Below are 26,268 nucleotides of genomic sequence, written 5' to 3' on the forward strand. Positions count from 1 at the left end.
TGATCAAAAGAAAAAGGCACTAGATTCTTTTCATCCCACCTACTTTCACTTCCTAAATGTGAAACCCCAAATATCACCATTCTCTGAGGTTAAAAAAAAGTCATAAGAAAGACTGCCTGATGTCAGGACTATCCCACTCTAGGTAGGGGGGAGGGAGACAGCTTCACTGTTTAAAATATTGCCCTGCCACAATCTATATATACTGTACTCCCCCAAACCTCAGGCTTAGCCAGGAAATGGTTGAACCCCAACTTTCTTCCAGAACTTCTCTGGAAAAGAGGATTTTTCAAGCACAACTCAACTGAGAGATTCAGCCAAATTTACACACACACACACACACACACACACACACACACACACACACACACACACACAATCCCCTTCCCTCTATCCCCCACTAATAGATAAGTCATGATCATTACACTCTGGAACCATCTAAACAGCCAAAGGAAAACACTGACCAGGGTCCTAATACAGCCAAAGTTAATAGCAAGGGGTATAGGATTGGTTGCTTACCATTTTCCCATGTGACTAGAAAGCATTAAGAAGAGGAAAAGTAGGAGGAAGAAGATTATTATGAGATAAAGCCCAGATTGTCCAAATTTATTGCAAAGCCCAGGTTCTTACACATTCTTGTGTCTAAGAGTTGGTGGGCTCTATAGATATACGGATGGAGAGAAGCCAGAGCCAGGGTTTTATGAGGCAAAGACAGGATAAGGAGTTGTACAAAGTTTCTTTCCAACTCTAAAATTTAAAATCAATTACGTACATGCTCTAGCAATTAAATTAAAGGTAGTAGGGTAAAACAGAAAGATCTCTGGACCTAAAATCTTGAGAGATCTGAGTTCAAATTCCAGCTTCAGCACTTAGTAGGTGGGTAAATTCTTTGAGCCTATTTCCTCATCTTTAAAGAAGGGATAATTATAAAATGGATTTCTTACCAGAGAACTACTGTGAGCAAAGTATTGTTTTGTGTGTGTGTGTTTTTAATACCCTGGTTTTCTGTCTTAGAATTGATAACTCTAACTGATTATTGAACAAGTACCAGTTGCTGAATGGTTTTGGAGTGGGGGGAGTCAAAAAAACTAAGTAAGGGATCCCCAAGTGAAGACAAGGCCCTTGCCTACCTTCTTGATGTCCTTATTGTTCATTGGGTCATCTGTCATCTTATGAAAGAGTAGCTCGATGATCTCCTTCAGCTCGTAATTGTAGCCTTTCCTCTTACAGACAATCACCACTTTATCAAACAAAAATAAATACCTGCCTCAATGAGATTTGGAAGTGGAAAATCAGTGAGGTTTCCATTACAAAGATTCAATTCAGTTCATCACAGTAAATGCTTAGTATCGACCAAGCAAACATTATTTAATTATTAAGTGTCTACTCTAGGCCAGGCACTGAAACTACAAAGACCACTGTGAAATAGCTCCTGCCCCCAAGGAGCTTACACTCCCTTGGGGGAGATGACATGTACTTGTATAGGTATAAGGACGAACATAGACAAAATAAATATAAGGTAATCGTGGCAGGATGGGGAAGGCATTCGTAGTGGTTCAGTGGATTGTGAATCAGACCTGGAAGTAGGAGATCCTGGGTTCAAATGTGGCCTCAGATACTTTCTAGCTGTGTAGCCACAAATACCTAGCCTTTACTACTCTTCTGCCTTGGAATTGATACTTAATATTGATTGAAACAGAAGGTCAGGGTTTTTTTTTTTTTTTTAAGAAAGCTTTCTTGGGGGGCAGATGGATAGTTCAGTGGATTGAGAACCAGACCTAGAGATGGGAGGTCCAGGGTTCAAATCTAGTCTCAGACACTTCCTAGTTGTGTGACCCTGAGCAAGTCACTTATCTCCCTTACTGCTCTTCTGTCTTAGAACCAATACATAGTATTAATTCTAAGATGGAAGGTAAGGGTTATTATTAAAAAAAAAAAGCCTTCATGAAGAAAGTGGCATGAATTAAGATTTGAAGGAAATTAGAAATCCTAAGAGGTAGAGATGATGAGGGGTACATTCCAAGCCTTGGGGATGGTCAGTGGAAAGAAATGAGAAATGAAAGATCATGTGTGAGCAACAGCAAAGAGACCAATTTGCCTGGACCATAGAGTATAGGATGGGGATTAATTTGTAATAAAGCTAAAAAGGTAGGTTGGGGCCAATTTATAAAGGGCTTTAAAGGCTGAACAGATGAGTTTGTATTTGGGAGGCTCTGGAATTTACTGAGTTGGGGTTGAGATGATCAGATCTGTAATTAAGGAAAATTACTTTAGCAGCTGTGTGGGGATGGACTGGAAAGGGGAAGGAGGGAGGAAAACCAAAGAGGAGGTCATAGACTCGGTGAAAGGTGATGTACAAGACTCTATGTAAAGGATACAAAGCTGATTAAAAAAAAAAAGGAGTCCTTATGCTTTGAAAGCTTACATACTACTGAGAGATGCAATGCTTAAATTGAGAAGTGAATACAAGGTAGTTTGAGGAGGAAAGAGAGATCTAACAACCAGGGCGGGCAGAGAAGTAGTCTGGGAAGACTTCCTGTAGACTTCTCAACCTTGAAAACTAAGGCAAAAAGAGGGAGAAAGAAATGGAAGCAAGCAGTAGGATTTTATATTATTGGGCTCAAAGATCACTGCAGATAGCCACTACAGCCATGAAACTACAAGACACTCCTTGGAAGGAAAACTATGGCAAATCTGGACAGTATACTAAAAAGCAGAGCCATCATCTCGCTGACAAAGGTCCGTGTGGGCAAAGCTATGGTTTTTCCATATATGGCTGTGAGAGTTGAATTATAAGGAAAGCTGAGCACTGCAGAATGGAAGCCTTCAAATATGGTGCTAGAGAAGACTTCTGTGAGTCCCTTGAATAGCAAGGAGATCAAATCAGTCAATACTTAAATTAATTCAGACCATTCAGAGAAAAGGTCAAATGCTGAAGCTGAAGCTGAAATGCTCTGACCACATAATGAGAAGGCAGGACTCACTGGAAAAGATTCTGATGTCGGCAAAGACTGAAGGCAAAAGAAGAAGGGAATGGCAGAGGTTAAGATGGAGAGATAATATTGTGAAAGCAATGAGTTGATGAGTTTAGACAGACTTTGGGAGATAGTGATGGATAGAAGGGCCTATATGCTATGGTGTATGGGGTCATGAAGAGTTGGACATGACTGAATGACTGAATAACAACAACAAAAAAGATTCTAAGAGGCAGAGATGAGAAAGAAATGCCTGTTAGGCATGGAAGATAGCGGATATGCTGTCTACGAGAGAGAATGCCAAGCTCAGAGAATAGCAAATAAGTCAATTTGGCTAGAACATAGTCATGTAAAATAAATGGTGTCATTCAAAATACATATTAAAAAAGAGGCTAGAATCTATCTGAAGAAAAGAAAAAAGTGTGTCAGAATGTTTACAGCAGTTTTCCCCCCCTAGTGATTAAGAACTAAGGGACACCCATCAATTGGGGAATGAACGAACAAATAACAGGATGTGAATATAATGAAATATTGTTATGTAGGAATAGATTCAGAGAAATCTAGAAAATCTTGTATTAACTGATATGGAGTGAAGTGAGCAGAACCAGGAGAATAATTTACCAAATAAAGATAAAAAACTTGAAAGACAAAAATTCTAATCAACATAATGACCAACCACAATTCTGGAGGCTTCATGATTAAACATTCTGGCCATCCTCTGATAAGAGATAATGGACTCATTATAGCTTGAAACCTTTTTTTTGGAAGGGGGGGGGGTGCATTTGACCAATGTGAGAATTAAAAAAAATAATGGTAAATATTTTTTAAAGAATTACAACACTGTAAAGTGTTAAATCCTTAAAGGGTTTAAGAATTTAAGATTAATGCAATGACTGACTCCTGAGGACCAGTGACAAGGCATGCTATCCACTTCTCTTTTTTAAAAAATTCTTACCTTCCATCTTAGAATTGATGCTCAGTTCCAGGGTAGAAGAAGCTATTGGGGTTAAGTGATGTGCTCAGGGTCACCTCTTGACTAAAAGATCAAGAGATGGACGCAGGATATAAAATGAAACATAGATTTTTATACTTGGCCAATGTGGAAATTACTTTCACTTGATTATTTGTTATAAGGATTTTTTCTTTTTCTCCCCCCCCTCCTGCCCCAACACTAGGAGGGAGAGAAAAAAAAGAAAAAAAATTAATCTGAGGATGACAGAAACAACACTTAAGGGGTTTTCCAACCTAAAAGTGCTATATGTCTTATCTATTGTTACTACTCCAGACCAGACTCAGTTCCTCTGTGAAGGCAGTGACTATATGTCTTATTCATCTTACTTTCTTCTGCAAAAGATTAGAGGTGTGCAGACAATAGGTGTTGATTGGTCGACTGACTGACTAAAGATGATCAATAGCAGCTCTTTGTGGGATTAGGGAGTTTCCTTCCCCACACCACCCCTTTCCTTAAACCCAACAAATGCCTGTAAAGCTGAGTAGATCCTGGGAAAATCATTTAAATTCTCAGACTCAGTTTGACATCTGTAAAATGGAGACAATATTTACACTATCCATGCTTCACAGTGAGATTATCCACTTGACAGCCATTAATTAGGTGCCAGTGTACAAATCACTGTGTTTGGGACTGGAGGAAACACAGAAATATAAATTAAGACATGTTGGGGCAGCTACTTGGCTCAATGAAAAGAGATCCAGCCTAGAGACAGGAGATCCTAGCTTTGTGCCTCTGGGAAAGTCACTTAGCCCCAGTTACCTAGCCCTTAGAACTCTTCTGCCTTGGAAGCAATAGTTAGTATCAATTCTAAGACAGAAGGAAAGGGAATATTTAAAAAAAAAAAAGGCTTGTAAGCTGTTGATGAAGATTACAACCTAGCAAGGATAGATACCATTTAATGCCCAGCTTTTAAGGGATCCTAGTCAGTCCCTCCCGCTCCTGCCCTTCATGCCTGCCCCATGTCCCAGTGCCAAACTCACCTATCTTGTTTGGTATGATTTACAATGGATCGGACTTTTAACTCCCCATCAATCTTTGGCCTCCCAAATTCTTCCAGTTTAACTTGCTAGGAAAGAAGGAAAATAACATAAACAATATGAAGTTGCAGGGTGGTGTACACTCCCTGTGCTTCCCTATGGTATACACTCAGGAAAGATAAAGAATTGAAAACTTCCCAAGCAGGAAAGGTTTCAGGGAGGAAGTAGCTGTAAGACAGGACCACAGAAAGGAATATTTGAGCCAAAGACAGTAGATTCTCTTCTCCTTTGGGGATGGGCTCCTCTCTCATGTAGCTTCATATGGTTCTAAAAACTCACTTAAACCTGGAGAATTCTTGTGCAAAGCTATGGACAGGGCTTTAATAATCCTTGGAGTTTACACCTCCAGAATACAGCAACAGGCCAGATTACCCATCAGCCTTCAGTGAAGCAGTGTGCCCAAATAATGGGAAATATTCCCAACTCTGTCTGAGTGTTCTACCAATGTGTTTTCTAAAGGCACTTGTCAGCCCTGAGCAAAACAACAAACAGTTATGTATAGCATTTGACAGCTCGCTGCTGTGTGGAGCACTGGATGGATATGCAATACAAAATTGCCCAGCTTCCAACGCAGCAAAACAGAATCAAATAAAAAACAGATACTGTGCGTCAAATGGATTTGGGATGGGGAAGAGGTATAGATAGGGAAGAGGCGAGCTCGGCTAACGTTCAATCTTCCACAGAGATTGTCTTCTCCTTCAATCCAAAATGAAAACAGTCAGGGCAAAAGGCTTCCTCTCTAATCTCAAGCTGCCATTTACATTGTCATTGAAGCCGTAACTGTCACTGGGCTTTGATTCCAAGAAAGGTTTGTGGATGATTTAAAAGCCATTCAGACTTACCAAGTTTTCTATAGAACTCTGAAATTCACTGATTTTCTTTAAGGTTTCTTTGTCCCGTTTGACTTCATTTATATACATTGCCAAGTCCTTCAAAATGGAAAATAGTTCTGTTAGCTGGTATGCTCTGGGTATGTTGGGAAAAAAATAAACCTCTGACAATCTGTCAAAAGAATGGTGTCTTCAGCTCTATAAAACATGTTCATATTCACTGTGTGACTAATCCTTATTCACAGCAACCCTGTGAGGCAGGTAAAACAAGGATTATTACCCCCAAATTATTAAGTAAGAAATTGAAGGAGAGAGATCAAGTCACATCGCTGGCTCAAAGAATCATAGATCCCAAGGAAGATGGGACCATTGAGGTCAGTTAGGCCAGTGTCCAACTCAAATAGAAAAGAATCCCTTCATCCTTTGGGGCTGCATATTAGCTTAGAAAACCACAAATTAACATTATCTATGTTGTACTGTATTTTTTGTTAAACATTTCCAATTATTTCTTACTCTGATTTAGAAGGCTGTGAGTTTGACATCTTTGACTTAGTTTAAACTATTTTTTTACGTTATCATCATCATCACCACCATCATCATCCCCAGACTTGTGATTTTAGAAGGGAGCTCCTTTTACAAATAGTGGAGGAGCCCTTTTACAAAAAGAAAATGGCACCTTTTCCTTACAATGTATAATCTTATAGAGTTGCCTGAAAAGAATAATAAGCACTATCATTTATATATTTGTATGTATGGTATGCTAGCTTATTCTGGACTCACAATCCTCCCCATTTTATAAATGAAGGCACTGAGGCCAAGAGAGGTTAAATGACTTGTCTGGGGTCACATTTTCAGTAAGTATATGAGGCAAAATTTGAACCTAGATCTTCTTGACTCCAAGAGGTTGAAAACTGACTTGCCCACAGTTACACAGGCAGCAAGAGACAGAGTCAAGATTTGAACCCCTATCTTTTGACTCTAAATCTAGTACCCTTTCCCCTGAACTCTTGTTACTACATAAATTGGGACTAGAATACAAGGTCCCCTCACTGGATCCAAGACTTCTCCCACTATACCAACTCTCATAAAACTTTAAAAAGTCAATTTAACTCACCCAAAATTTATTAACTACTTACTATGTATGTGCAAGGCAAAACTAGAGACAGGGAGACTGTTGCTTAATACAACATTACAAAATTAACACTGATATTGGTTAGATTCTTCAAAGCATATCTGTGCATGTGGGAGGTAGAGGGGAGCATAGTTAAATCCAAGAGGACCTAGAAAAACTATTTTGAATAACCATCTCTGACTCTGGACAAGATAATGAACCTTAAGGGACTTAATTTGCTCAAGCCTCTCCAGGGCACACTCCTGCACTGAATTTAATTCCACAATAAACCAGACTTATCGACAGAGATAAATAGGCAGCTACATGGCTCAGTAGATAGAGAGCTAGGCCTGGAGACTGGAGATTCTGTGTTCAAATCTAACCTCAGACATTTCCTAGCTGTGTGACCCTGGGCAAATCACTTAACCCCCATTGCCTAGCCCTTACTGCTCTTTCACCTTGGTACCAATACAAAGTATTAATTCCAAGACAAAAGGTGAGAGTTTAAAGAAATAAAATAAAAACAATGATTAATAGATTGTGATCTCTTTGGGGGTAGAGTCTGTGCTATCTTCTCTGTGTGTATTCTCAGTGGCAAGTACCAACTGGGCGCTTAACAAGCTTTGGTTGAATGAAACCCCATCTGAAGGCACTGTACAGATGCATGTCTCCTGGCTGACACTAGAGGACACTGTGTCCAACCAAGAATTTACACTCCATTCTTTCCTGGAAAGTTTGCAGTGGACCCATAGGATTTTCGTTCAGCTACAGGCAAGCTGGGCATACAACCAATTCCATCTAATTTCATTCTCTGGAGAAGCCAGCAAGTGCCTGAGTGTAAAATCCATAAGGCAACACCGCTCATCCCAGAACTCCCAGAAAACGAACCACATGGAAAAGGGGCCAACTGCCTATCCTGGGGAGGGATCCAACTAATCCCCATCACTTACTGCACCAGGGGTCTACCTTGCCTTTTCAGGTTTCTGAGCAGGAACTTCTAACGTGTCAAGAAAGCTGACAATATATGGGCTTTGTTAAGCTGCACAGAAGAAAAATTCCATAATACGGTTCTGAATTTTGGCACAGTGGAAAGAATAGTAAACTTTAAATCAGAGGGCCTGTGTTCAAATACCAGCTCTACTGCTTACTGCCCATGCTACTTTGGGCAAGTTACTTAGCCTCTCTGGGCCTTTTGGCTCATTTTCAAAATGAAGAAGTTGGATGACATGGCCTTTTATTCTACATCTAGGATCCTATAGGTTCTATTTTCTCCCCATTTTCATTTTAAAAGCAGAGTAGTCCTAATAATAGGATGAGATTTAGCAATGAAAAGGACTCTAGAAACTAGATGTTTACAGGGTGATGAAGGGCCTTGAGCCTAGTGGTTCAAGAGAGGAAGATATGAAAGGAGAGATCAGAAAGTAGGGTATGAGGCACAATAGTGAGATACAAAATAAATAAGACAAATTCTGTCTTCATGAAACTCATAGTCTCATAGGGGAAAAAAAACACAAATACAAGTTTTTGCATGTTGTTTCTAGTCTCCTCTAAACTCTCCCTAACCCGCACCCAATTAGTGAACCCTCTGAGGGCAGGGGCCAGATTTTATCTTTCTTTGTGGTCTTAATGCTTGGCACAGATGTTATCGAGTAGTAAACTCTTTAGAGATACTTGTTGAGGAGCAGCTAGGTAATACAGTGGAGGGAGTGTCTAGGCTTGGAGTTTAAGGGACCTGAGTTCAAATATGCCCTTAGAGACTTCCTAGCTTATATGACTGTGGGAAAGTCACTTAACCCCAAATGCCTAGCCCTTACCTCTTTTCTGCCTTGGAACTGATACACAGAGAGAAGGTGTCTTTTTTTTTTTTAAACCCTTATCTCCCATCTTAGAATTGATACTGAGTATCAGTTTCAAGGCAGAAGAGTGGTAAGGACTAGGCAATTGGGGTTAAGTGACTTCCCCAGGGTCACACAGCTAGGAAGTATCTACCTACTTGCCCATAAGGGATTTAAAAAATAAAACATAACATAAACAATTGTTGACTGATGAATAGCTGTTATATACAAATTTGCATCTCAAGGGCACCTGAGAAGAATGCAAAGGTAATCACTATGCGAATGCCCAGTCATTTGGCCATATCTGGGAAACTATTCTCAATTATGGAAAACAAGTTTTCAAAGGAATCACTGACAAATTGAACTAACTCCAGGAAGGCCACCGAATGAAGTAAGGTCTGGTAACCACAGATAGAATGCTGGGAGGACCAGGATTCAAATCCTATCTTTGACAATTAATTAGTTGTATGACACTAGGTAAAGTCAATTAACTTTTTGGACCTTTACCTTCCTCCTCTAACCAATCAGAGTTGGGCCAGATAGCATCCAAGGACCCTTACAGTCATAAATCTATGGTAATATAGCCACAGAGACAAAAGTTGGAAGAACTGAGTATACGGAATCTGAAGAAGCAAAGACATAGAAGGAGAATGATTGGCACCCTCAAATATCTGAAGTGTTTTTCATTGGGAAAATGATTGGATTTAGGAGGTCTGCAGAAGTTTCCTGAGCAGGCAGGAGTTGTACTAGATGACCCACATCATCCAACCCTCCTTTTCTGCAACTATGCCATTCTGTCCCATTTGGCTGCAGAGAGCAAATAAGGGTGAATGGATAGAAGCCAGAAGGAAGTCCATTCCACTCGAAATAAGGAAGAGATATTTCATCAAACCAATTCTTTGTAGAGTTATGACTTCTGGGATACTAGAAAGAATACTGAACTTGGAGCGGTGAACCTGAGTTCAAATCTCAGCTCTACAACACTTACTGAATGGCCTTGAGCAACACAATTAGTGTGGTGTAAAAACAGGATTGGCTTAGCTGCCTCAGGTCACTCAATTTGTTCAATCATAGGCTGGCTGGCTACCTGTCATGCTGTAAAGAAGATTTCTGCTCTAAGAGAGGAGGGAGAAGTTCTATGATTTCTACTACAATAGTACCAGAATCAGAATCATTATTATAATTTGGGGACACGCGCGCGCACACACACACACACACACACACACACACACACACACACACACACACACACACCTCTTCTCCAAAGCTTGTCTTTTACCTTTTTTAGAATGGATTCCACCTGAATTTTCCTTCATAGCTTAGCAGCTCCCTGAACTTGTCTGAACAAAGAGAAGCTCTAAGCCCAGACTATAAGGTGATGGATGAAACCATAACACGTTTCATACAACATTCACTTAAAGGACCCCAAACATCTCTATCCTAGCTAAAGGAATGATGCCTCTAAAAGGTCAGGCAGCAGTTAGGTGGTCCTATGAATCAGAAATAGTCTTTTAAAGGAGGTATTATAGCAACAGAGGGAAGGGGGAAAACACAAATACACACACAGAGCCAGACCTACCTATCAGGGCAAAGTATTTCTGCAGAGAAGACAGGGTTTCTGATATCAAAGCTGGTTTCAGTTCTTCTCATAAACTTCAGGTTAAGTGTGTGGTGGAAAGGGGAAGATAATAAATGTGGTTTTGTGCTTTATGATCTAAACCACTTATCAGCCACCTCCAAACTAACTGACAAGGATGAGAAATTTGTCCCAAGATAGTGTGTGATCTCCTATTCCCGGCCAGGACAAACCTCACAGAGCAGTTTGTTGTGTAGCTCTCTAATACAAATCATCATTTACTATTAAAATGGAAAAGCAGGTGGCACAATGGAGAAACTATCAGGCCTGGAGTTGGAAGTATCTGGGTTCAAATTTGGTCTCAGACATTTCCTAGCTGTGTGACCCAGAGCAAATCACTTAACCCCATTTGCCTAGTTCTTGCCCTTCTTTCTTAAGAGTTGTTGCTAAGCTAGAAGGTAAGGTTTTTTGGGTTTTCTTTTGTTTTTTAAGGTTGCCATGCTCAGGGTCTGAAGACCTGGGTAGAAATTCTGGTTCTCATACTTACTAGCTATGTAATTGTGGACAAAGCACTTAATCTCTCTAGGAGATGCTCAATTTCCACATTTATAAAATGCTCATATAACACTTTCACAGGGACAGTGTGAGGTATGCATATTGATACTCTAGAATGACAAGAAAATGAACAGGGTGGCAGGAAAGGCACTAGATTTGGAATCAGAGGACATAGAATTCAAATCCTACCTCTGTTATCTACAAGCTATGAGACTTCGGGCAAAGCAATTACTCTATTTTCAATTCCCACGTTTATAAAATGGAATGTAACAATATCTAGTATTTATATAACACTTAAGATTTTCAAGAACTTTATACAATCTCACTTGAAAACTCATATCTATAATCTCCACACACATCCCTAAACATATCCCTGACCTGTTAATTCACCTGTGTGGAGAACACATGGTGAGGAAACATTTACCCCTGATTCAGATCAGTAAAAATTCTCTGTGACTTCTAGTCATAGGGAGCTATTTGGAGGCGAGAATGGGAATCTCACACTGAAAGGCTGGTCCCGCGACCAAGATATTTGAGAAGCATAAACCTAGACTTGAACTTGGGTCAAGGTCCACCATCTATCCCATTAGGCTGTACTACCTAGACTGTGCTCACCCACCCACATATGTAGAGATAGAGGTTGGACTTCTAATTTCCTAGGAGTGAGGAGAATTCTTTTACCCTTGCAAGACTACATCATCTCAACTAACTTCCAAATTTAGAGATTTGCCTAGAGGAAAGAGAAATTAAGTGATTTGTCCAGGGTCTTATAGACATAACCTGTGTTTGTGTGTGCATATATCAGACAGACAGGGTCAAAGAGAGGATGGGAGAAAGAGAAAGAATGATAATGAGGAAGAAAGAGAGAATCAATGAGAAAATAAGAGAGAGAAAAAGGGAGAGGGGAGAGAGGGAAAGAGAGAGAGGGAGAGAGAGAGAGAGAGAGAGAGGGAGGGAAGGAGGGAGAGAACTGAACTCATATGTTCCTGGTTCTGAAGCCAATTCTATATCCACTACTTTAAATTGCCTGAACACACACACACACACACACACACACACACACACACACACACACACACACACTTTGTCAAATACATTGGTGTCTTATTTCTCTCCTGACTGGTTTCATGACTAGTCCAGAGAGTGATGCTGATGGTGATGGAGAGGGAGGGAAGTTTGAAGATTTCTCCTGCAGGTTGATTCTTTGTTTACCTGCTGCTTCACAGGAGGCACTTTCCTCGTTATACTACATTGACCTCAAGATAATATCATACCCCGGGCTCCTAAGAGCCACTTTGCAGTTACAGGAAGGCTGAATTCACCCCAAGCTCACCATGATACACTCTGTTATAGGCTCTGCTTCTCAGTGAGAATGCCCTCCAATGAGACCTGTTTGTCTTGTAAATAACTGCAGCCCCTGCTATGGAATCCAATACAGACTCATCTGGTATATGCCATTTCACTGACTCAAGAGAAAATGGTTCTTAAGCAGGAGTTTTAATCAGGAGTCAACTGGCCTCCACAAGGGGTGATTTAGAGGATTCTTTGACATGAATGCGAGGGAAATGCCCTCTCTATTTTCAATAACCTTTGACCTTCCTTGGCAGTCTTATATATTTAATTTTATGCATTTAAAAGCATTATTCTGAAAAGGGATTCATAAGCTTTCCCAGACTTCAAAAAGCTGCAGTTACAGCATTTAAAAAAGGTTAAGAACCTCTGTTTTAAGGATAGTCTTGCTCATACTGTCATTGTTCCTTATTACTTCTCAATAGAGTTAGCTCCCATCCTAATTAACCCAGCTACCTGCATGGCCTCCAGTGCTTCCTTGAGCTGCTGTCTCTCTGGACGATCCGCAGAGTGGCTGAGGAGTTCCTGAAAAGGTTGAGGGAGCGTTACTAATCCCCAGTTTCACACACCACTGTCCACACCACAATGCTGGCAGGAGTTCTGAGCCACAAACAAGTTGTACTGCATAGCTCTGGGTGACAGGACTTCCCACCCACCTTCCTAGAAGGATGTTTGTGTTTAGCAGATTACCTTTAGCAGGCAAATCAGAAGCATTTCATTATAAACCTGAACTTTATGAAGATTTCCCAAATCTTGTGGCAAGCTGATCCAGAGCAGAGCCCCTATAGAGGCAGTAAGTTCTAGGTTGAGCTAACAAATGCATGATGACTTTGTTAGAAGTCACTTACAATGAGTGATACAGCTATAAAGAGGTCTCCAATCTCAGGGTCCCATTGGAGCCAGTCTCAGTTGAAGGTCTGTGGTTGATACATACTTACCTTCAGGAGGAGATGATATTTCAAAACCCGTTGCATTGGTACCACTAGCAGATCTTGCAATTTAAACTTCCCATCTTGGACCTTCAAGGTGCATTCCTAACAGTGACCATGAAGGAACAAATGCTGTGAGTCTCTTTTTGTTCTGGAAACTTACCCCATTTCCCTCTATTCCTCTGCAGACCCAAGGGCAAAGGGACAAATTCTCTCCATTAAAGAATGAACCAATTGACTGCTTTTTCAAATTATAAAATCTTAAAGTTAGATTGGCCCTTGGAAGGTAAGAGCTACATTATAGAATGTCAAAAAAATTTAATGACCCACTTTACAGTTAGGAAAACTGAAAGTACCTCCTCCCCCCAAGTGCATTCATTACCTCTACTTTTTGCCTAAAATCTTCTCGATTGGCAATTAGATGATTCAGAGTGTTTTGGGCATACTCCATGTGGCTGCAGTATTCCCCATAGATCAGTAGCCTGAAAGGAAGCAAAACACCAACATCACCCGCACACACAGAGAGACATTGCAAATTAAATTAGAAACTTTGACATCACCTTCATCTGGCTTCCTTCAAGGCGCTACTCAAATTCTGTTCTGTGGGAAGCCTTTTTTGGGTCTCTGTGTGTCCCCATCTGGTGCTTGGGGCCTTTGAAGTTACTTTCCATTCATAGTGGATATAAATTTTGTCCACACATAGTTATTGACATGCTGTCTCCCTCATTAAAAATATGAAATTCAAGAGCAATTTTTTCTTGTTTTTTGTTTTTGCTTTTCTTTGTATCCTTAGCACTTAATGCTTGGAACATAATAAGCATTTAATAAATTCTTGTTGACTCTTAAGATTGTGTATGTGTGCATTTATGTAAATTGTATACACATAACTGAAATGAGCCATCACATAACAATTTTATAGTTCAATTTTATGTTTAAAATGTTAACTTATAAAGATAATTGAGCCTAGGTCAGAAGGGATCTTCAGTATTTATCCTTTCCCATTTCCCTCCCCAGGGCTGGACAGGGACAGTTAGTTGTCGATGGCCTTGAAATATCATGCTCCTTGCTCCACATACCTAGGAATCTGTTCAGTCTTAACTGGATCTGTTCACTCAACCAGAATCTTGGGAAAGTTTCTTGTGTTGAGCAAGTCTTTCTCGAAATATACTGCTTACTGAGTCTCTTCTGAACCCACTCCCAATTCATTCGTACTCATTTCTCTAAGACTAGAAGAATCCGTGAAGACTGTAGTATATAACTTTTCTTGAATGGAAATGGGTTGGGTGTGAAAGAGTAGATTCTCACCTTGAATCCACGTTAGGAATAACTAAGTCTGGAATGGATGAGACCATTCAGTTCATGCATTTGCAGGCCTAATGCCTGTTGCCTTTCAAGACTGGCTTCCTTGTAAGTGTTGGTCAGCATGGTACAGGTGACCACTTCCACACCACAATTACTGCTGTATATGCTATAACTCTGAAAGGCATGGATCCTGGCTGGCTGCTCTGGGATCACCATCTGCACTGCTCCTCTCCCTAGACTTTGGGCCTTCTACCCCAAGTAGAACTTCTCTGATCAGCTTTCAGAGACTTCTAAAAAGTGGCTTGACACACCTTAACCCAATCTTCCCTCTCCTTCCTCCCTCACAGAACCCCCAGTTGTCTACCTTTTAACCAGGTTATCTAAAAAAGTCAACAGATTTGAACAATGGATCCAATTTCAGAAGATGAAATTTAATAGGAATAATTTTAAGTTCCTGTATTTGGATTCTATACAAGCACAGAATGAGCAAGGCATGAAGATCCAACTTATGGAGAGAAAAAAAAAAGATTTGGGGCCTTTTGTGAATTTTAAGGTTGATATCAACCAATAATATAATACAATAGGTATGACAATGAATATTAATAAAACCACAATAAGGCCAGAATCAGGGAGGTGACATTCCCACAGTTCTCCAGCCTGTCAGATTCTATCTGGAGTACAGTATTTCGTTCTGGGTCACACACTTTAGGATGGACACTGAGAAAAAAGTAACAAGGATGGTGATAGCCCTGAGGGTCTTTAACATCAACGAGTCACTTAAAGGAACTGTGAATTTTAACCTGCAGAAGAGAAGAATGTAGATAGGGCTTATGGGCTGTATTCAAGAATCTAAAGGGCTGTCATGTGGAAGAATTTTTAATTTTATTCTTCTGAGAAATCAGACCTAGGAGCAATGGGTAGAAGTGGTCAAAAAAAAAAAGTTTGGACAGGGAGAAAAACTTTTTACTGATGGGAGCTGTCCAGTATAGACAAAGTTGCCCTTCAGGAGGGGGTGAGTTCCTAATCCCTAGAGGTCTTCAAGTAAAGGCCAGGGGACCCTTTATTCAGGGTGCTACAAAGGGGATTTGTGACACAAATCCAGGGCGTACTCTTCTTTCTTCTCCCTCCTTGGTCAAAGGATACAGTTCAGGGAATCTGTGTGCATCAGACTGGTAAGAAAAGGAATTTGCCCATGTAGGCTCAAAGTCCTTATGTGCTACATAGCTGTGCATTTTGGGGGTGATCCAAGGAGTACCTCTGAGTCTTCTATAACTGTGAGATATTGGGACTCTCCCTGTACCCCAATCTTTGTTCATTCTGTTTCTTCTTATTTGGAATGCTCTCTCCCTATTTCTTCCCTTCCCCTCCTCTTTCAAAGAAAACCTTCCTAATAATTGCAGCCCACTGCTTTTTTTGTTCCTCTGAACTCTTAAAGGAACTGAAATCTAGATCTTATAGTAAGTCTATTTCATCTCCCTTTGATCTTTTGGTTGTTCATATTTTTTCCTGATTAGATAGTAAGATACCTGTGTGCAGGAAGAGCTGCCTTTTCTTTTCCTCCATTCTAATGTACTTAAGCATTCATGGAGCTAAGGGAGTACCTAAGGACTGAATGTTTCCCCACTCTAGTGCACACTCAATGGACTGTGGTCCTAAAATGAATTTTCAAAAACTCTTCTTCCTTCCTTTTCCTCTTTGGCCAAGAAAGATATAGGGTAGGAAAGTTGTGAGTATCAGACTAAGAAGCACAGAGGAATTTATTCTTTTAAGTATCCCCTGCACACTTCAGGCCCTCATGTACCCATGTACCAAGTACCTATGAATCATGATGTGATCCAAAGCACTGGAATTAGGAGGTATTTTATAGCATGCTTAGGCTCTACGGACAAAGGCTTGGAAGCTTTTCATCCATGCCTGTGTCCTGGGAAAGCTAGAGCAATGCCTGGGAACCCAAAGAAGATGATGTCATCATTCTTTCTCCATTTCTAATTGTGATTGTGTGGTTTATACACTAAAATTGGCTTATGAAATATAAACTGAAGGATCCAGCTGGTATGATTTTTTTTTCCCTGAGGCTTATATTTGAGGACAGTGGGGAGCACTGGGTCTGATTGAGTGCTTAAGGGTGTAAAAAAAGTCCAGTCTAAGGGTTGAATTTGTCCTCAATTGATCTGCTGCATCAAAACTGAAAGCTTGTTTCCTAAACTCACAGGCAAACAGTCTCAAAACAGTCATACAAATGGTTAGTTCTGAAATACTCTTTGGGATCAAAAGAATTCCAGCTGAAAGAGGAATTCTGTATCTTCCATCTAACCCCTTTACTTTAGTTGAGAAAGCCAAAGCCTGGCAGTCCAATGGCACAGTGGAGAAAGCACTAGTCCTTGAGTCAGGAAGATTCTTTTCCAGAATTCAAAGCTGGCCAGACACTTTAAGTATTAAGTATTGGTTCCAAGGCAGAAGATCAGGAAAGTCAAGATAAAGTGGCTTGACCAGATTCACACAGCTAGGAAGTGTCTTGAGTTCAGATTTGCACCCAGGACCTCCCATCTCCTGGCCTGGCTCACTATCTTAAAGACCAATCTAATCCAGTCTTCTTACTTTATAATATTTATTTGGTTTCCCCAGAGCTGGGCACATTGGAGTTGCCACATTGACTAAATTAATAAAAAGAAACAGAGTCAGTGAAATTCAGTGATTTTACCAATGTTATATAGGTAATATAAGAAATAGGATTTGAAACTAGGAGGTGGGAATCCAGAGTCTGTGCTCTTTCCATGATACTATGCTGATTCTTTACAGACATTAGTAACAGTAGAGTCAAGCTTCAAACAGTGAGCCTCTGATTTCAAATCTATTGTTCTTTCCCTCCACCCACCACTCTGGCTCTAGAGATGTCATAATTTCAAACACAAGTGAGATTATTTTGGGACACAGATGGCATTTTTTGAGAGGTATTTCCCAGCTCTCTACAAATGTGCATAAGATATGTAGATTTAGAGTCATCTCCATCCCAAATGTTGATACAGCTAATTGTGCCTGATCTGTGGCAGTCTTCTGAGCTAACACTGGTCAGATCAGCCACAATTGAGTACATTGTATGATTCCAACATAGTGAAGCCATTTGGGTTCTCTTTGAGTACGAGGGACAACCACCAACCAATATACAGTATACACTGTGTACATATGGGAAAATAATTGCTCATTCTGTCCAGCATCTCTCATTGCTGTCCTGTCTGGCTAGTCTTGACTTTTGAAGAAACCACTGTGTGGCAGGAGAATGTCAAAAGTCAACAGGGAAAGAGAGTTGGCAAGAAAAGATTGTCTTGTCTAGAACTGTGGAGTGAAACGTTAACCACTTCACAATATGGTGATGATGTACAATGTCATCATCAATACTCAAGGCTGCTTTTCACAGCTGTGCAGAAGGATCTTCCCAGGAACTAACTAGGGCAGGAGCCTGACTCTTGCCTTTAAGATTAGGCAAATGTGCTATTAAAGTGGGAATTTTGATGCTGATGTTGATTTTTAAAAAAAAAATTTACACAATGAAAATTCCTCAAATTGGTTGGAAGGATTTTTCTTTTCATAGAATAAGCAAACATTTTACTGGCTTCCCATGTGGGGAGTAAGGGGGGAAGGGGATGGTGAAGGATGGCACACCGGAACAGTCATTTACTCCAGATTCCCCACAAACACATACTGAACAAAATTCATTTCATTGTTTACATTCCCTCTCTCTAGAGCCCTGATAGCTATGTTTGGGCAGACTGAACTTTGGTACTCAGGTACTAAATGTCACTGAGCCACCCATTCCTGTGCCCCTGTTACTCAGAAAATCTGGAAGCCTTCAAGGCAAGAATGGAGCAGGGAGATTTACATTATTCTCTCATCTTAGGAAAGTTATAACCATATATATTGATCCTTAGGGTTCCTTCCCCACCTCTCCACAGGTACCATCATCACTCTCTAACCTGCCAGTTCCCTTAACTTAAAAGGCCGTGTAAATACTCCAAGGCAAATCCCCACTTCTCACAGAGAAGGGGAATTCCTAGAATATAACATGATGAAATCCCTAATCTCTATCTTAAGAAAAGATGGGTTTTGGATAAAAGCAATGAAAGAAACTAGTAACAGAAGGACTTTCCAAAATTACTTTCATATCTATGATCTCATTTTGGACACATTTTGTCCTCGCAGAATCAGGCATATTCCCATTGCTCTCTAACTTTAAAATTTGGTGGAACTGCAGTCTAGGTAAATCCTCCACTGTTATAAAACACAGCCTGTCCAGGCCTTCTCATCTACTCTAGAGATTCCTCTCCATGTAATTGTTTATAAATCTTCCATAATATTCCAGGAATATGATGCTGACGCCTATTCCACAGTCAGCCCACTTCCTTTTCACTCGTTCCCATAAGAAAGCTAGGGTTTGCCAACCTGAATTTCAGTTATTTTCAAGCTGAATATCACCAAACTGAAGTAAAAAAAGGTGAAGGTGCATTATCAAGATATCAAAGAGGAACAAAATGATTAATCAAGAAAATCAATGCTGTGGAAGTCTAAGAGGTTATGTTTTGCTAGCCTGCTTGGGAAGTACCTGAGGTGTCCCACTTTGTCTTGGTTGGTTCCAATCATGTTCTACTTTATCACCCTGCCCTTCTCTCCCCCCTCCCCCCCCAGACATATCAGTCATCTTGCTGACATGGGTAACCTTTCTCCTAGCCTATTTCCTGCTTTCCAACTTGAAACCATAATCAAAGCAATACTGTCATTGCTATGGGAAAGCGGGTGTCATTCTGGGAGTAGGAATCTCCTATGGCTCTTTCCTTGCTAAACTAAAATACCTTTCCCTGGCTGAAGCTCCCAAATATGTGCTGTTTCCCCAACTAGAATGAGAGCTCCTTGAAGGCAGGGGACTGTTTTTACTTTTGTATTTGTATCCCTAGTACTGAGTAGAGCACTTGGCTTTGAGGAAGAGCTCATAAATAATTTTTCACTCATTCAACAGTAAAATAATAACAATAATGTACTAATAATTGAGCCAGTTTTTTAAAACCCTTCCCTTTTTTCTTAGAATCAATACTGTGTATTGGTTCCAAGGCCGAAGAGAGGCAAGGGCTAGGCAATTGGGGTTAAATGACTTGCCCAGGATCACACAGCTGGGAAGTGTCTGAACTCATATTTGAACCCAGAATCTCCTGTCATAAGAACTAGTTCTCAATCCACTAAACCACCTAGTTACCCACTATATAATGTTTTAAGGTTTACAAAGGCCTTTAAAAATATTATCTCACTTTGTTCTTACCAAAACCCTGGTAAGATACATGCTTTTTACATTACATCCATTTTACAGATGAAGAAATTGAGGTTAACAGAGGTTTGGTTGTTGTCCAGGATCACAGCATAAGTGTCCAACTCCCTATTCACTGTGCTACCTGGGTGCTTCAGAAACAAGTGACAAGAAAGAAATTCTATTTTACTAATTAGGAAAATGAAGTTCAGATAAATGACTTTTCCGTAGTCACGGAGCAAGTTAGTGGCATATTCAGGACAAACCAGGTCTCCTGTTTCCCAGATCACTTCTTCTATTACTTCAAAATGTCTAAGTCTGCACTACATCCCCAATGTTTCTCTTTCTTTACCCCCAATTATATTGATGAAATAATTTTTTAACACCAAGGAGAATTTAAATAGGCCAAGCCTTTCTTTATCTGCTCAGGAAAAAAAATGTTTACCCCCTCTCTGGGTTACTTGATAGACACTTTAAGACTCAAGGAAGGCTCAGATCATGCATAATGCAGCCCTTAAAGCTTCAGTGAGGTAGCTCCTGCCATCCACTGAGTAAAGCAATCATAACTGGTATTCTCGATGCCCTGATTCAATCAGCCCTTGAATGAGTGTCTGAAGCATGGAAAAATTAGCCTTCTGGACAGGAAGATCTTCATTGTAACCAGCTCCAAGGAGAAAGAAGGTAATGTAGAGAAAGAAAGTAACTCTGTTGGACTTTATTCAGCCTGAGTAATGCTCCTGATTCATAGGGGAGCTAGCCAATCCTTCATCGCTGAGTATTATGGCTGTGGCAGGAGATAAGAATTTATGGGGAAGAGGCTAGAATAGCACCCAACCACACCTGAAACATTACATCAGAGGAAGAGAAGGTGATAGAAGAAGAAAAGGCAAAGGAGAAAGAGAAGGAAGAAGGAAAAAAGGGAGACTGATAGGAGTTTGAGTCTGTTTAGAAGTAGGGGTAAGAGAGAGTAGAATGAACTCAAAAGTAGGGTTATTTTTGTTCCATGTTCTATGTTTTGTTATTTTTGGTTCCAACCTGTCATTTTACTGGTTAGTAAATTCTGAGTGAGAAAATTCCTTCAGCCAATGAAGCTGGTAGCTGCTCTATAATTTATAGTCTTAAGAGTTGTCTGGGGCACTGATGGGCTTAAGTGACTTATCCAAGGTCACAGAGTCACTAAGTGTCAGAGGTGAGACAGAATGGGGATTTAGTAAACTTATTTCATTGATCAATTTTATGGTATTATAAACTGAGAGTATCTCATACAATATATCTAAGCAGGAAATCCTGTCTAAAACATGTTCAGCATGTTGTCATCTAACTTCTCTTTGAAGATATACCAAGATGGAGACCTGAATCCTGCCTAAGGCAGCTCATTTTGCTTTTGGGTAGCTTTAATTGTTAGAAGGCTCCTCCTTCTAATGAGGTGAAGTCTACCTCCCTATTTCTGGTTCTACCCTCTAGGGTAGCGGTTCTCAACCTCTCAATTTGTAGCAATGAGAATACATAATGCATATCGGGTATTTACATTCCGAATCATAACTGTAGCAAAATTACAGTTTTGAAGTAGCCACCAAGATAATTTTTTGGTTTGGGGTCACTGCAACATGAGGAACTGTATTGCGGGGTCACGGCATTAGAAAGGTTGAGAACCATTGCTCTAGGGCTAAGCAGAATAAGTCTAATCCCTTTCCCCCATGGCAGTCCATCAAATATGTCAAGAGAGTGATTGCATCCATTCTAAAGCTTTTCTTCTCCAGGCTACAATGAGCATAAAATAAGATCCTGGATGCCTAAATCATGAGATAAGTTCTAAATCATGTGTTAAGTTGCTTTTCTTGCATAGCATGACTTGTGTCCCCTTATCATCTGGGTTATTTGCATCTGGCATTACTCTTAAAGGCCCCAAAAGCAATTCTGCCCCTGAACAATGATGCTTGGGCACAAAGTACTCTTGTGGATTTCAGAATACTCTGGCTCCTGTTCTTTTTCTCTGCTTAACAAGTCAGCCCCATCCTAACACTATTGTTTATTTACTTTCTGAGTTAGCTGATAGAAAGTCCTCTAAAATTCTGGAAGGCTCAATTCATACAGAATTCATCCTACTAAATTGACTAATTCTCTTCTCAGTGAAGCAGGCACTGTCACCTGCGCAGCACAGCAATCACAGTATTTGCTCTTTAAACCCATACCACATAGCACTTATAAGAATTCCCAGGAGGGAGACACTACAATGTATGAGATTCTGTGGCCCATGGCCTAAAAGCATAAGGGTATTTTTCTTCCCCTGGCATTGGTGGGCATCAGGAATGCTCACTAAGTTACTATGTGAAGTCACTTTCTAGCTCTCCTTTGGAAAACAGCCCTCTCTTTCAGACTCTGCACTCTGGCCAAGGTTCTGGCAAGGGATGCCTGATGAATTATGATGGATCCATTCCCTTAGGTCTGTGCTCCTACTGTATCCCTTGGACCATTTTCTTCTATTCTCTCAATCTGATGATCTCCGACCTTTCATTTTGGCTAGGCCAGCCTTTGGCAGAAAGCTCTTGAGATTGGGCAAAGGACCATTCACCCACTGGGAACAGCTGCCTCAGGCTTGAAGAATCTCTCCATTGTTATTCAGTTTGGGAACATTTTGCAACTCTGATTTTCACACTCTTTCTAGGGGAGTCTGTGAATCATATATAGCATGTTACAATAGGAATGGACTTTAGAATTCAGAGTGTTAGAGCTGGAAGTGACCTTACCACATGGAATATGATAACTGGAAAGTACCTCCGGAAAGGAAAGACCATTAAAAGATTGAAGCAGCCAGAGAGACCATTTAATTTAGGAGTTGATCTGGGGCCCACAGAAGCTCAAGGTTTGGTCTATGGATGGATTTTAGAGGGTCCATGAACATGGATGAGAGAAAATTACATATATATTTAAATATAATTGGTTGTATTTATAATTCTGTATATTTCATTTTATGCCTTTAAAATATTTTGAGACTGTGATTATGGGTTTTAGCAGACTGCCACAGGGGTCTAAAACACATTTAAAAAGGCAAAGAAGGCTTGATCCAGTCCATCTCTCTCATTTTACTGACCCTGGAGAGGATAAAATTAGGGGTAGATATAGAAGTACTAATAATAGTAATAATAGCACCTAATATATATATAGTACTTATGGGCCATAAGTGCTTTACATTTATTATTTTATTTGATCTATATAACAACAATACCCATGGAGGTAGGTATTATTATTATCCCCATTTTCCAGATGAGGAAACTGATGCAAATAGAGGTTAAGTGACTTGCTCAAGGTCACACAACTAATGTCAAATGTCAGATTTGGACTCAGGTCTTTCTGACCCAGACTCAGTTCTTTATCTTCTATGCCACCTAGCTGAGTATGGAGATATAATTGGGTGCATAGGATAGCCTTCCAACATTGATTTTATATAGATAAAACATTCTTCTCAGTGAAATCAATTCTTAGAGGGAAGAACATCTAGATCCATTGGGGTCTTGAATTCTATCTTATCCTACAGGGAAAGTGAAAATGGAAAACTAAGGGGGGGAGGGAGGAGGGAGTACAAAAAGGGAGGGAAAGAAAGGTGGGAGGGAACTTAACAGACCCTAAAAAAATAAGAAGGGAACAAAAAGGAAGGGGCCATAAAGGGAAGCATATTAAGGAAGAGGATTAGAGGGATTGATTAAAAGCAAACTACTGTTATAAAAGGATATAGCAAAAGAAGAAAGGACAGAACTAGAAGAGGATATCAAAATGCTGGGGAATACACAAGTGACAATCATAACTTTGAATGTGAATGGAATGAACTCACCCATAAAATAAAAACAAATAGGAGAGTGGATTAGAATCCAAAATCCTACCATATGCTGTCTACAAAAAACACACCTGAGGCAGGAAGACACTCACAAGGTTAGAATTAAAGGCTGGAGCAAAACCTATTGGGCCTCAACCAATAGAAGGCAGGAGTTGCAATCATGATATCTGACAAAGCCAAAGTAAAAATAGATCTGATTAAAAGGGAGAGGGAAGGTAAAAACATCCTGATAAAAGGGAGCATAGCCAATGAAATATCATTAATCAACATGTATGCACCAAATGGTATAGCATCCAAATTTCTAAAGGAGAAACTAGTGGAACTGAAGAAGGAAATAAATAGTAAAACTATACTAGTGGGAGACCTGAACCTACCACTATCAAGTTTAGATAAATCAAATCAAAAAATAAATAAGAAAAAGGTAAGAGATGTGAATAAAATCTTAGAAAAATCGGTTAATAGATATATGAAGAAAAATAAATAGGGACAAAAAGGCACCTTCTTTTCAGCAGTACATGGTACATTCACAAAGATTGACCATGTACTAAGTCATGAAAACATGGCAAACAAATACAGAAAAGCAGAAATCATAAATGCAACCTTTTCAGATCATAATGCAATAAAAATAATAGTTAGTAAGGGTACATGGAGAGCCAAATAAAAAATTAATTAGAAATTAAATAATATGGTTCTCCAAAATTGGTTAGAGAACAAATCATAGAAATAATTAATAATTTCATTGAAGAAAATTACAATGATGAGACATCCTTTCAAAATCTATGGGATGTAACCAAAGCAGTACTCAGGGGAAAATTTATATCCTTGAGTTCATATGTTAACAAATTAGGGAGGGCAGAGGTCAATGAATTGAACAAGCAAATCAAAAAACTTGAAAGTGAACAAATTAAAAATCCCCAGAAGAAAACTAAATTAGAGACTCTAAAGATTAAGGGAGAAATTAATAAAATTGAAAGTGAAAGAACTATTGAACTAATAAATAAGACTAAAAGCTGGTATTTTGAAAAAACAAACAAAATAGACAAAGTACTGATCAATCTAATAAAAAAAAAGGAAAGAAGAAAACCAAATTAACAGTATCATAGATGAAAAGGGAGACATTACTTCCAATGAAGAGGAAATTAAGGCAATCATTAAAAACTATTTTGCCCAATTATATGGCAATAAACATGCCAATCTAGGTGATATGGATGTGTATTTACAAAAATATAAATTGCCTAGATTAACAGAAGAAATAGAATTCGTAAATAATCCCATATCCTAAAAAGAAATTGAACAAGCCATCAAAGAACTCCCTAAGAAAAAAAATCCCCAGGGCCTGATGGATTTACAAGTAAATTCTATCAAACATTCAAAGAACAGCTAATCGCAATACTATAAAAACTATTTGACATAATAGGCAAAGAGGGAGTTCTACCAAATTCCTTTTATGACACAAATATGGCAGTGATTCCAAAGCCAGGCAGGTCAAAAACAGAATAAGAAAACTATAGACCAATCTCCTTAATGAACATAGATGCAAAAATCTTAAATAGGATACTAGAAAAAAGACTCCAGCAAGTGATCATGAGGGTTATTCACTATGATCAGGTGGGATTTATACCAGGAATTCAAGGATGGTTCAATATTAGGAAAACCATCCACATAATTGACCATATCAACAAACAAAGCAACAAAAATCACATGATAATCTCAATAGATGCAGAAAAAGTCTTTGACAAAATACAACACTCATTCCTATTGAAAACACCAGAAAGTATAGGAATAGAAGGGTCTTCCCTAAAAATAACGAACAGTATTTATCTAAAATCATCAGCCAACATCATCTGCAATGGGGATAAACTAGATGCATTCCCAATAAGACCAGGAGTGAAACAAAGATGCCCATTATCACCTCTATTATTTAACATTGTACTAGAAACACTAGCAGTAGCACTTAGAGAAGAAAAAGAAATTGAAGGTATTACACTCTTTGTAGATGATAAAGAATTCTAGAGAATCAACTAAAAAGCTAGTGGAAATAATCAACAACTTTAGCAAAGTTGCAGAATACAAAATAAACCCACATAAGTCATCAGCATTTCTATATATTTCCAACACATCTCAGCAGCAAGAATTAGAAAGGGAAATTCCACTCAATATCACCTTAGACAATATAAAATCCTTAGGACTCTATCTTCCAAGACAAACACAGGAACTATATGAACACAACTACAAAACATTCTTCACACAATTAAAACTAGATGTAAACAATTGGAAAAACATCGATTGCTCATGGGTAGGACAAGCTAACATAATAAAAACGACAATCCTACCCAAACTAATTACCTATTTAGTGCCATACCCATTGAATTACCAAAAAAACTTTTTTTACTGAATTAGAAAAAACCATAACAAAGTTCATTTGGATGAACAAAGGATCATGGGTATCCAGGGAAATAATGAAAAAAATGCGAAGGAAGGTGGCCTTGCAGTACCAGATCTCAAACTATGCTATAAAGCAGTGGTCATCAAAACAATATGATACTGGCTAAGAGACAGAAAGGAGGATCAATGGAATAGGCTTGGGGTAAGTGATCTCAACAAGACCGGCTATGATAAGCCCAAAGATCCCAGCTT

The 26,268-nt window shown here is 39.4% G+C and overlaps 1 protein-coding gene across 5 annotated transcripts in view; it reads right to left on the reverse strand.

Annotated features, from left to right (window-relative positions):
* The window catches only part of VAV2 (vav guanine nucleotide exchange factor 2), a 460,307-nt gene that overhangs the window by 30,253 nt on the left and 403,786 nt on the right, over positions 1-26,268 (reverse strand). For all 5 annotated transcript variants that reach the window (XM_056812667.1, XM_056812665.1, XM_056812666.1 and 2 more), the window contains 6 exons: positions 13,590-13,689; positions 13,217-13,312; positions 12,735-12,803; positions 5,864-5,950; positions 4,965-5,050; positions 1,128-1,260 (listed from right to left, as the gene is read on the reverse strand). In XM_056812667.1, coding sequence (XP_056668645.1) covers positions 1,128-1,260; positions 4,965-5,050; positions 5,864-5,950; positions 12,735-12,803; positions 13,217-13,312; positions 13,590-13,689 — 571 coding nt within the window. The remainder of the gene's footprint in view (positions 1-1,127; positions 1,261-4,964; positions 5,051-5,863; positions 5,951-12,734; positions 12,804-13,216; positions 13,313-13,589; positions 13,690-26,268) is intronic.

This window comes from Monodelphis domestica, chromosome 1, assembly GCF_027887165.1.
Source record: "Monodelphis domestica isolate mMonDom1 chromosome 1, mMonDom1.pri, whole genome shotgun sequence".
Lineage (NCBI taxonomy): Eukaryota > Metazoa > Chordata > Mammalia > Didelphimorphia > Didelphidae > Monodelphis > Monodelphis domestica.